The 12,291-nt window shown below is 35.9% G+C and overlaps 1 protein-coding gene across 2 annotated transcripts; it reads right to left on the bottom strand.

The window, feature by feature from the left end:
• Window positions 1-2,739: 2,739 nt before the first annotated feature.
• LOC137253733 (cationic amino acid transporter 4) lies at window positions 2,740-11,413 on the bottom strand. 2 transcript variants are annotated; one of them, XM_067791140.1, is made up of 3 exons: window positions 10,777-11,413; window positions 8,923-10,620; window positions 2,740-5,406 (listed from the first exon to the last, which is right to left on the bottom strand). In XM_067791140.1, exons 1-3 carry the CDS (start codon window positions 10,916-10,918, stop codon window positions 5,387-5,389), a joined length of 1,860 nt encoding a protein of 619 aa, XP_067647241.1. In that variant the 5' UTR covers window positions 10,919-11,413; the 3' UTR covers window positions 2,740-5,386. The 2 variants fall into 2 exon arrangements, with proteins under 2 accessions (XP_067647241.1, XP_067647240.1); XM_067791139.1 differs by having other exon boundaries at window positions 2,740-10,620.
• Window positions 11,414-12,291: the final 878 nt, after the last annotated feature.

The following is a 12,291-nucleotide window of genomic DNA, read 5'->3' as shown; positions in this document are numbered from 1 at the left end:
ACATATATACATACTTACGTTTAGTGCATTTAAGGGCAAAGTGAAAATAAAAGCGGACAATACTTGGAATAAACATTTGTTCTTGGCCAGACAGACGGCAAGGTGTTTAATGATTTGTTTATTGACTTCAGGATTATAAGATCATAAGAGGCGTTTGCAGGAAAATTCGATTTGTACCGGACATACATAACTTATATCCCGGTTTTACACTAATCAATCTCATACTGTTTTATGAACTTCAAATCAAGTTGTAACTGAAATTAGAACGAAATTTGCTGAGTAAGATTGGGAGTCATCTTAACGGAGCTGATTGCAATATTGCTATGGTTTAGATGAAATACGCCAGTGATAAACTTCATGTTACGCTGGGAGAACGCACTGGTTAAGATCACCTTCTCCATCAAAAATTAAGGTCATTATCGTCTCAGCTAGTACCAGAGCTATCTATATTCCAAATTCGATTAAGAATACAGAGAAGTTCCGACGACTTATTCGCCAAAGACACTAGTCTTTGGAGATATCAACAACGATAAATATCGTCAATGCCATACCGAGATCGATCACTATACGAATTGTAAAAGTTGAAGGGTAAGAGGTATAGAAATCTTCCCTGATTTACCGTTTGTCCGACACTTACGGGTTTAGACATTGTTGCATAACTGATCATGTGGAATTCATATTTGTTTAAAAGCCTATTCTCTCAATAAGAGCGCGGATTGTTGGATAATCAGAAAGTACTATTACTAGCATTTGAGCTGTGGTGGTAGTGAGCGCTCTCAGCGCCTCTGAATTTGAGGATGATGGTGTTTTGAGCATTTAGCTTTTTTGGTACTGCGTTCCTGCTTTGACCAACGGAAAAAAATTCCACAAAGAGCAAAGAGCCTCAATATCAGCATAGCTTATGTAGCCATTTGGAATGCGAAAATGGTTATTGTACACCGAGTAATAAACAATGATTTCCTTCTGGCATTATACTTCATAATGTAGCAGAAGGAGCATTTGTTGGCGTGTACATTTGTGTACCTACTCTTAAAGAGTAGTTAGAGGTCTTTTTCGAACGACTTAGATATCACTCTGTACCATTCGGGACCTTTTCGTATTTATGACGGTAATGTTTCGGGATCAGTTTGGATATCTAATTTCTCCGGTATATTTCGCGATTATAATCATTTTCAGATTCTAGCACCTGTTCCGGATTAATTTTTAATCGTTTTGATGGTTATTTCAGCACCATTTCGAGATTATTTTAGGAATATTTGGAAATAATACTGGCACCATATATTTCGGGGTCAGTATGGTATTATTTTGAGATATTTGAAAACCATTTGGGTTTATTTCGGATCCATTTCGGCACTGTTTTGGGACTTCTCGGGATTGATTTCAGGGCCATTTCGGAATTTTTTCAAAAACATTTTGGAACAACTTTTGCAATATTTCGAAAATTTGGGATTATTTCGTGATTTTATTGATGATTATTACATATATTTCAATATTATTTCCGGAACATTTCGAAACTACTTGGGAACTATTCTGGAAATATGTCGGGAATATATTTAAGGAGCAGTTTGGTATTATTTCGCGAAATTTGAAGACCGTTTGGGTTTATTTCGGACACATTTCGGGATTTCAGCACCATTTCGGAACTGGTAAATATTTTAGGTCAGTTTGGAAGAAGCTAATTCAGCTTGTTAACGGCTTGTTATCGATAATGAACGTTGCTGATGAGTTGTGGGTTTGTCACGTTTAATAATCGATATCGATAAGTCATCGATTTTTGTTGGCTTGTTATCAATAAACAACGATTTTGACGAGTTTTCGGCTTGCCATTTAAGCATTATCAGTTTGTCATGGTTTCTTATGACTTGTTATTTGACGATTTTCGGCTTGCCATTGAAGCATTATCAGTTTGTCATGGTTTCTTATGACTTGTTATCGACAAAAACCGATGTTCTATTGTTATCGGTTACCGATAATTCGACGGTAACGGTTTTTGTTGATAAATAACTAATAGGCAAAATGTTAACTCTTCGATGACAAACAGAAAATAAAACTGACTTATCTTGTTTTGTTGATTTTCCGACAGGGTGGATAAATGATATATATTGGAACGATTTTCCGTCATCCCTTGTCAAATTTGGTTTTGAGACAAACCGGTTTCGACGTTGTGTCATCATCAGTGTCGCTTTTCGTGCTGTCGATATATATTGGAACGATTTGCCGTCATCCCTTGTCAAATTTAGTTTTGGGACAAACCGGTTTCGGCGTTGTGCCATCATCAGTGTCGATTTTCGTGCTGTCGAGAAATTTGACAAGGGATGACGGAAATCGTTCCAATATATATCAGAAAATAAAACAATAACAAGCCGAACAGGATCTGCCTTTTATCGTCGAAATACTATATGTGATCCGGTCTATGAAAAGGTGGCTTATGACTCAAAAAAGAAATTGCGAAAAACAGCTTTTAACAGCTGTTTTTTTTAGTCATAAGGCACCTTTTCATAGACCGGGTTACATATGCGTTTAAAGCATTTCCTAAATGTGAACGGAATTAAAGATTCATATCTATCTCTCCAGGTCTTTGATGGCTCATACACAACGGGATGTACATAACGGAGAATCAAACGACGAGTGTAACTTAGTTTCAAATTTTGCAGGCAAACCAATTTCGAGCAGGACAACTTCTGCCGGATGTGCAAGTTTTAAATAAAAATCATATTTAATTCAGTTTGCTGCAATTTTATTAGATCATTGTACATGAGTATATAAGTATGTGTTTACATATATGTGTGTGTACGCATAAACTTTATAGGTATGTATATAAGTTATTGTTTTAATTTTTTATTATTTTTTTTTTATATCTTCTGATTTTACATTTAAAATTTATACAAGAAACAAATAAATTCAATATTTATTAACAGTTATATATTTGCATAATGTAGTATGTATGTATAATTAACATCAATAATTTATAATTATATGTGTGTAATGTAGTTTTTAAAATACATATCTACATGTAACTGCTGAAAACTCTTTTTACTCATAACCATTTCGTCGTTGCGCTAACAAAAATCGCACACCTAGATAAAAAGAGAGCTAACTCGAAAATGTAAAATTTCGAGGTTGTGATACCGCCAGGCTTTCCAATTCTATACCTACCGAACTGTATATTTAATTTATAAATACCGCTACTAATCAGTGAGAAAAGGCTTTGTAAAAAATGAAAATTGCATTGGCGTATTGATCACGGTTTTCATCTAGGTATGCGATATGTTTTTCAGTAATTGTTCAGGGGAAGAAAAATAATTCTTTTTTCACAGCATTTATAGTACATTGAGCATACAGCAGCCTTTGATTTATTCTGAGCCAAAATATATTTTTAAGCGGCAGTCTCTTGGACTTCGTTAAAAAATTATACCAATGGAATACGCAATAAAAAAAATTTGAGAAAAAAACAAGTATTTTTTTGGCGCAGCGACGAATGCAATTTAAAATGTATGTTTTTATGGTTTGTCATTTTATAAGTTTGCACAGAGAAAAATATTTGCAATTAAGTCTAAGAATAATATCTTAGCAAAAAAAGATATGAAAAGCCAAAATAAGGGTTACAACGCCTTAAAGTATGCAGCTAACTCAGTGGCTTGCAAACTGTGAGTCGCGATCCTTTGTTAGATCGCGGCGCAGTGTCTCGAGAATCGCGACGTAAAAATTAGCTTTTGCAGCTCAAGCTGTAATAATTTTTTGAAAAACTTTTCACTTTGTTGATAATTGCTCAGGTTATAATCCTGGAAGTATCGGCATGGTAAAAAAGCAGCCTACCCCTTTCCAAGACGAGTGAAGTATTGCAAGTTGAGGTAGCTTGCGCTGAATTTTCAATGGAGAGAATATCATCAGTGGCGAATGCATAGATGAATGGATTTGCGACTCTTTGTTTCGAGAGAGCATTGGCAAAATGCACATTTTTGGCAATAATGCTACTCCAAACAAAAATTAATAGATCTGAGTACGGAGATTTTTGACATACATTTTGGCGATTTTATAGTTTCAATCATTTAATAAAATGATAGTCGTAAAATATTCATTTCTTTAAACTTATTTTACAAAAATACGACTAATTAGAGTTAAATATAAACAAATCTAAGTAAAATTTTCATGTTGATTAAATTAATTAGTCAAATATTTTAACGCATTTAACTCACAGTGAAAAACAAATATTCTTTTGAAATTTGAGTAAATCGGAACTAGAATATAATAGTTGACATCATTTAGTGGATAGGGCTTATACTACATGTCGGACGTTCCAGGTTCTGTGATCAAAATGGACTGGCTGCATCGGGACTTCATATTTACAAAACTTGTTTTTAGTGATAACTTTTGAATGGGAAATAATATTTACCCTCTGCCTTCGAACTAATAATACTTACACTAAAACAAGTATTTTTTCCTTTTTCCCATAATTTTTGAACGCATTTCTACAGTTGTAGGTCAAACTAAAGTTTACCGAAATTTTTGGCCCGTTTTTCGTTTTAGCTGGCACATTTTTTGTTCTGGCACCCGCTTCAGCTGGCGCGAGGGATTTATCTGTGATTGTTGCCAGCACAAATTTGATATAAATCCCTCGAAAGGTTGTAGGCGTGTTAGGTCGTCAGATTTTATGCAAACCATTTTTGGGTCGCGACTTTAAAGAGCTTTAAAACCCCTTGAGCTAACTAACAAAATTTAAACATTTCATACTTTTTTATATATATATATTGATTTAAATGAGTAAATTATTATAAAAATTGATATACAGCTCTAGAACTCTTGCGCATTATTTAATTTAACTTTAGTCTCTTAGTGTATCTAGTATTTATTAATTTTTTTGTTTCCTCTCGTTCCCTAAATGCATGACAAATTGGAAATATTTTTCTCTAAACAGCATATTTATTTTTATTTTTAAAGTATGAATATATATATATATATATTTATATATATATTTAAAATAATACTGTGTTTAAGAAAGTTTATTTGTATGTTTTATACAATTTTCTTTAAAATTAATATTATATTTAAGTTAATTTATTTATTTTTTTAAGTTTGTATATTTGCTTAAAATATATACGTTTTGACTACGACTCTTGTAATTTTGTGAAAATAACAATTTACAGGCAACACAGTGCAACATTCCTGTACTTATGATTTCATCACAGTGACTGAAAGATCACAGTATATACAGCAATTAACTGACTGTGATAGCATCTGACAGTCACTATTACCAATAATCACAATCACAGACACAATCGCAGTTCTTGTAGCAAGAACAAGAAGAGCTGTGATTTGTGTATATAATGACTTTTACACCTATATTCTGGTACGCAGGTACGAACGGTGACAATTATCATAAAATTGGTTAGCAGACGTAAACAATCGCTGAAAAGAAGAAACCACATTTATTTGCAAACATTTATTAATATTTTCACATTAAAAACAGTTGAAAGACCAAAGCAAACGTCGTCAATATTCCGTCACAGTCACAGATAAAAGTCGCTGCCACAGAGCTATTACGACGCAAATCACGTTTTTCGCGAAAAATCGCTGGATTTGCTAGATCTATGGTGAGATCTCTAACTATATTGGTTGAAGTTAGAACAATCAAAAGCTCTGTGATAAGTTCTTTTTATATTTTTTCTCAGTGTACGAGTACAAGAATCGTAGTCATCTCCTTAGACATTTTTGAAATAAGGTACTTGTGCTTTTTGTGCGGGGAACTGATAGTTTATAGTTAGTTTTTTTCGCCAAAGTCAACTGAAAAAATGTTTAAAGCGTATTTTTTGTAAGTGGAACAAAAATATTTAATAATTTTAAGTACTTTTAATAATCTAGCTAAAATGATTGCATAATTTGGCATATTAAATATATATAAAATTATTTTTTGTATAATGCATAAAATTCTAATTGGCTGGTTACTAGAATTCTAGGTTTATACCAAATTTCTGTGCGTATTTTTTAAATCGCCATATCGAATTGATGACGTCGTTGTTAACCACAAGTACATACAAACAATGAAATGCGATACATAAGAATTTTACATAGCGATATTGGCAAGTTAAAAAAAATCGCTAAAATTATTGAAAAATTGTTTAACCTTTTTTGCTATTTATAAATTTTTGTCAATTAAAAATAAAATTTTATAAAGTATATATTGAAAGTCATGTAAACACATTTTAAAAAGTTTAGAAAAAAATTTAAATTCGAAAAAGTCTTATAATCTTCGAAACTTTTATTTAGAATTTTATAAAAAATTTTGACTAAGATTAATATTTTTTTCCAACAAAGTACAAAGTTCCTCAAAAATGCTCATTTATTTTTCACAATATTTGTTTCGAAGGCTGTTTTAAATATTCCGCAAATCAATACAAAATTTTTTCGACAAAAATAAGTTGGGCTTCAAATCTAACTCAAAATTTGTCAAAAAATTTTCATGGAAATCGTTTAAAACTTTTCGAAATTTCAAATATTTTGTACGAAAACATAAAAAATATAACAAGTACAATTTGTAAATAGTTTTTGCTGCTACTTTTTTACTCAGAAGTGTTTATGATTCTTAAAACTTTTGTGTGGAAAATGAGCATAAAATAAAAATCAATTTAAAACAAATGCAACATGTTTCAATTTGCGTTCGTTTGGACAATTCATCTACCCCATCGAAGGACAACTCACTTTCTTTGCGCTCTTTTCTGTGTGGCATGAGTAATTTTATGACATAAGCTAAATTCCTGGAGTTATATACATATATTCAAATTTTGAGTGGTGTGATTGTAGCGTGCTCCGCCTACCACACCTTATGCCCTGGGTTCACACCCCGGGAAAAGCAACAACAAAATTTTAGAAATAAAGTTTTTCAATTAGAAGAAAATTTTTCTAAGCGGTGTCGCCCCTCGACAGTGTTCGGCAAGCGCTCGGGGTGTATTTATGCCATGAAAAGCTCTCAGTGAAAACTCATCTGCCTTGCAGATGCCGTTCGGAGTCGGCATAAAACATGTAGGTCCCGTCCGGCCAATTTGTAGGGAAAATCAAGAGGAGCACGACGCAAATTGGCAGAGAAGCTCGGCCTTAGATCTTTTCGGAGGTTATCGCGCCTTACATTTTTTTATATATATTGAATTAAGAGGGTGGGTCAATAAGTTGGTCAATAAGTTTATAATTTCTCACTGTTTCACACTGTCACAATTGAGGTGCGATATGTAAATATGCTGTTCTGTCAAGAATTTGCAGTCATCTGCTTAAACTTCAAAATTTTTTGTCTAAATTATCCACTCAGTGAATTTCGAAATAAAATTTTTTTAGGCTTGTACTCCGTACTCGAGTCTTAAATTATTTTTTCGAACTCTGTATTCGAATATCGCGGATCTATTATTTTTAACATTCGGATAACGCATTACGACTTCGGAATATAAAAAAATAAGTTTGATTGGAGAAACATTTTTCAAATCAAGTTTCGAAAAAAAAAAAAAATTTATTGAAACTTGATACGTATGTAGGTAGCCTGAAAGGATAATTATTCTCCAGGAAGTGGACCATGGTCTAGTAAGTTCGATTTTTTTTATTTATGCCGCTTTTTGTAAAGGCTTGTATTTGGGGTACTTTTACTTTTCGGATTACTTTGCTTTACATCTTCTTTTACCATAATCTCGTCTTCTCCGTTTACCTCAAGCACATTTATGATGAATTGATCTCTAAATCAATTCGTATAGTTTTTATTTATGGTGAAAATTGCTTGAAGTGGGTGGAGGGGGCAGATGGGGTGGAGAAGTAAGCAAGAGGCCGAGGGGAGACAGCAATAAGAACAGATGGAGAGATTCGAGGATGGATAGGATTTAGGATGCAAAAGAGAAGAAGGAGAGGTACACTGCACTTTAAATGCTTTTTAAGTAGGCATGTTAGACAAAGTGGAGGGTTTTGGGGCGTGTTGTCGATGTGATGACTCTTTGTCGGATATAGATCTGATACGTTCCGGTAAGAAGCACCATTATGGTGCAAGAGCGAAAATCTCGGAAACGATTTAATATGTCCACATTGAACTTTCTAGGCCAATCTGCCAACATCCGAGTTCCATGATAAACTTGAAGTCGCGAGAGCCTCGAATGCTCAAGAAATAGGATTCTCCACAGATAGATAAGGTTGACAATTGGGTTGGAGAAGATATACATAAATTGCGCTGGAAAGCCCTTGAAAAGGTTGCGCTACAAACCTCTTTAGTTCCTGCCGTCTGTGCACGTATTCTATACGGACTAAATTGATATTTCCCGTCATTCAAGTTAGTTGAGAAAATATTTCTTGAAGTTTAACATTGAAAAAACTTACTGAATTTCAAAGGATCGAGAGCTCAAATAGTCTAAATTGGACTACGACTAAACTAAGGTAGGTTTATTGCATATGTATTCCGGTCATGAGCGAGATCACCTGGTGCTCGAAATAATATAAGATAATAATTAGACTTCCAACAGCGTCCGAATAAAGTTTGTGGTGGGAGGCGTCTGATTTGGTTGTGAGGAGAGAGATTTGTAGAGGGCTAGAAAATAGCTTAAGACAGTGTGTTGAGCTTTCCGAAGCTCGTTTTGGGTTGGATTTAAAGAAGTGAAGTGAGTAGAAATAGTTAGATAGGAAAAGTAATTCGAAAACTATCACAAGTAAGTTTATGCACACTTTTAAATGCAGGAAAAGAAAATTGATTTATAGTTAGAATTGAGCTTTAAAGTAAACCATCGCCTTAAGTCTGGCCCTCTTCATCCAATTCATCAACATCTTCCTCCACAATCGGTTTCTTATCACCCATTTTCCTACCAATCAAACGCTCAAAAACAGTTTTCTTTATAACAGCAGGAGTAACCCCAGCACCCAAATTGATAGTGAACCCATCGCCTGTGGCACCCCAATGTGACTTACCCGCCTCGGAGGATGTCATTAACATAGAATAAGATGAACAAACTTCACCTTCCTTACTGTGGTGTATGCCGTAGAGAAAGTAGATCAACATACCGATGGCAACCCAAATAAAGAAGCGCAACCAGGTGAGAGCACTCAAATGAACCATCAACACAATGTTACAGAAGATGCTTAACGCTGGAACAAATGGCACCAGCGGCACTTTGAAGTTAAGACCACGCGTGTTTTGATGATGCACCGCAATAACAGCAACACAAGCGCCAGCAATGAAGATCATAAAGCCATACAGAATGAGTGTCCACCATGTGCCTGTGTACAGCTCGGACCAAAATACTTCCAGTTGAAAGCATATAGTAAAGCTCAGCACAGTGAAGAGCAAAACTGAAGCAGATACTGCGGATCCAGGTTCGAAACGTCCCAAAAGCGGCTCGAGCCAACGGAATTGTGGTTTCAAACGGCCAGCCAGTGCGCCTTCGATCAAATCACTCGTGGGTGAAGCAGTATCGATGCTTGATTGAGAGGTAATATCATCATCATCTTCATCGGGTGTATCCGGTGCATAGATAGCATTCTCTGGAGTGAGCAATGGACGATAACGCAATATAATAACACTTGCGGAGACAATGGTATATGCTAGCAATGTGCCAATCGACATGAATTCCACAAGTTTTTCCAAATCGAAGAAGAGCGCAAGTATAGCACTAAGTAAGCCAGATATAATTAAATTAAGTACCGGCACTTGGGTTGTTGTATTGATGCGCCCAAAGCAGCTAAATAGTAGACCATCCGAAGCCATAGCATACATGCAACGCGGTAATGCAAACAAAGAGCCAAGTAGCGTGGTAGTCATACCGCAAAGCGCGCCAATAGAAATGACATATTTAGCCCAAGTTAAATTCATTTGTCCGAAAGCTTCCGGCAATGATGCAGCTGGGTTTATTTCGCGTATTGGTATCATAAGCGTAAGCGCAGCCGATACGAGTATGTAGCCCACCGTAACAGCACTGAGCGAAAGTAGTGTAGCTATTGGTATGGAAATCTTTGGATTCTGCGCCTCCTCCGATGATGTGGCTATGGAATCGAATCCAACAAAAGCATAGAAACAAGTTGCTGCGCCTGCAATGACACCACCCATGCCATATGGTAAAAATCCACCCTCCGCCTCCGACCAATTTTTGGTATCCGCATACCAGAAGCCAACACAAATCACCAAAATCATAACAGCAATATTCATCATAGTTAGCAAACCATTGAAGACGGCTGTTGCTTTCACGCCGATGCCCAAGGCAGCAGCATAGACCAAACAAACTGTGAAAGCCAGCACATCAGGGTAACGTGCGAATAATTGTTCATGTAGCTCTCCGGTTAAGGCAACTGTTGTATTACCAATCCAACCACCAAGCATTGAGTCGACATAACCACTCCATGCACGCGCTACCGAAGCGGCACCTAACATGTGCTCCAGCAAGATATTCCAACCAATGACAAAGGCCCAGAATTCGCCAATCGAGATGTAGGTATAGACATAGGCAGAACCAGCTTTAGGTACGCGTGTACCGAATTCGGCATAGCACAAAGCAGCTAACATTGAAACAAAACTGGCTAATATGAAGGAGAGAATTATGCCGGGACCAGCCATGTCTTTGGCGACGGTGCCGGTGAGAACGTAAATACCAGCGCCTACCATATGACCAATGCCTGAAAGAAATAAGTGATAATAAAAATGTGAACATATAAAGGCAACAAGTTAAATGGGTGGATAAAGCAAAGATTTTCTAGTTCAGAAGAGGTTCTTGCTTCAGTTTATGTTGATTGACTTTATCTCCGACTTAATTACCTTTTCTTTCCACTTACCCAACAAAGTGATATCCAAGGTATTGAGGCACCGTTTTAACGGAGTTTCCATGACATCCGCAGGCACCGGTTTCGTCCGATTCATTTTCGAGCATAAACCGGACATTACGTGACCAAGTATAATGCGACGTGTACTTGGCATATTGACGGCAAAGGCACCAGATTGCAAATGCACTTAATTTTGTTGGAGCTAGGAAGTAATAATAATGTCAATCAATTTCTACGCGTTAATTAAAAATAATTTCAATTTGAGGGCTTTATGAAAGAAATCGTAAGTGCGTCTGTATTAACAACTAGCTTCAACGCCTACGCGTTATGCAAAACTGCATTTAGATTAGTTAACATATGTGACGAAAATGTCGCATATTTTTAGGCGCGTTTGCTTTACTGCAATTTTCCAAAGCTTTTTTTTATTAAAAATATAAATATATCACTTTGTAATATTAATTAAGTTTTTTCTAATCCGTGTAACATAAATATACTAGAATTAACACTTTTTCATTGCAGTTTGCACATTTTGCTGCTGCAATTTTCTTCAACTGACAAAATGTCATTGGTATTGTGGGTTAACGATGGGAAATATATGATAAGTGCTGTAGAAGCGCATGCGCGAGAAATCCATTATCAGATGCAATGACAGTTTTGTGCTAGGAATTTTAAAGGGCGGAGCAGGTTGCGGGAGGTATGCAAGTACATTGTGGTTGTGTAACCCAAAGTTTTGTTTACTTCACCTGCTGAGAAATATAGTTGCTTGCTTGTTGCTGTAAAAGCGGCCACTTGTTGAGATGGCACAGCTGCCCTCAACCCTTAACGTATCACGGGCTGCCTTGGCAAACACACCAATAGCATCTTTTCTTTTTGCCTCTGCATCAATGCTGGACCATCGTCTCGGTAAAGCGGCAATTGAGCTGATATACTGAAAGCTGTTTGTTGTTGCTGTTGCCATGAACTTGAACTTCTTAAATGCATTTGCTTTTAGTAGGAGGGCAATGAGCGCAAAAGTCAGTGCATTCTATTGTGGAGCGAACATTTAATGCTATTTTTCATCGCATATTAAAGTCGCCGTAGATGCACATTTCTGCTTTAATGTTATTATGTGATATTATATGGAAATAGAGCTTAAAATAGATTAATTGACCTAAATATCTCCAAGTGAACTAAGTCAATTACATTCATAATTTAATTGTAGCAGTGAGTCAAACCAACATACTTGCAAAGAATAGCTGTATGCTTCTACGCCCTCTCAATTCGCAAGTCAGCCGCTTCACTATCGGATCTACACCATTCTCTCTATTAGCTTGCAACTTAGATCGAAACCAGACCGATTCACGCTAATGCATCAGTGGCCGTTTAAGATCCGTCCTCCAAAAATTAAATATCAAAGCTCTCTTAATGGCACGCCGTAGTGGGATATGCTTAGACGCTGGCCTAGTATATCCCCTCCATAAGGTATCATTCTGTATATATTACTTTTATTCTGGACTGTTTTCTAAGATGTTATCAGCTTGGTCCTTG

Source organism: Eurosta solidaginis, chromosome 5 (assembly GCF_040869045.1).
Source record: "Eurosta solidaginis isolate ZX-2024a chromosome 5, ASM4086904v1, whole genome shotgun sequence".
NCBI classification, from domain to species: Eukaryota; Metazoa; Arthropoda; class Insecta; order Diptera; family Tephritidae; genus Eurosta; species Eurosta solidaginis.
Note: the sequence above shows the minus strand (reverse complement) of the source record. Positions and strands in the feature narration are given on the sequence as shown.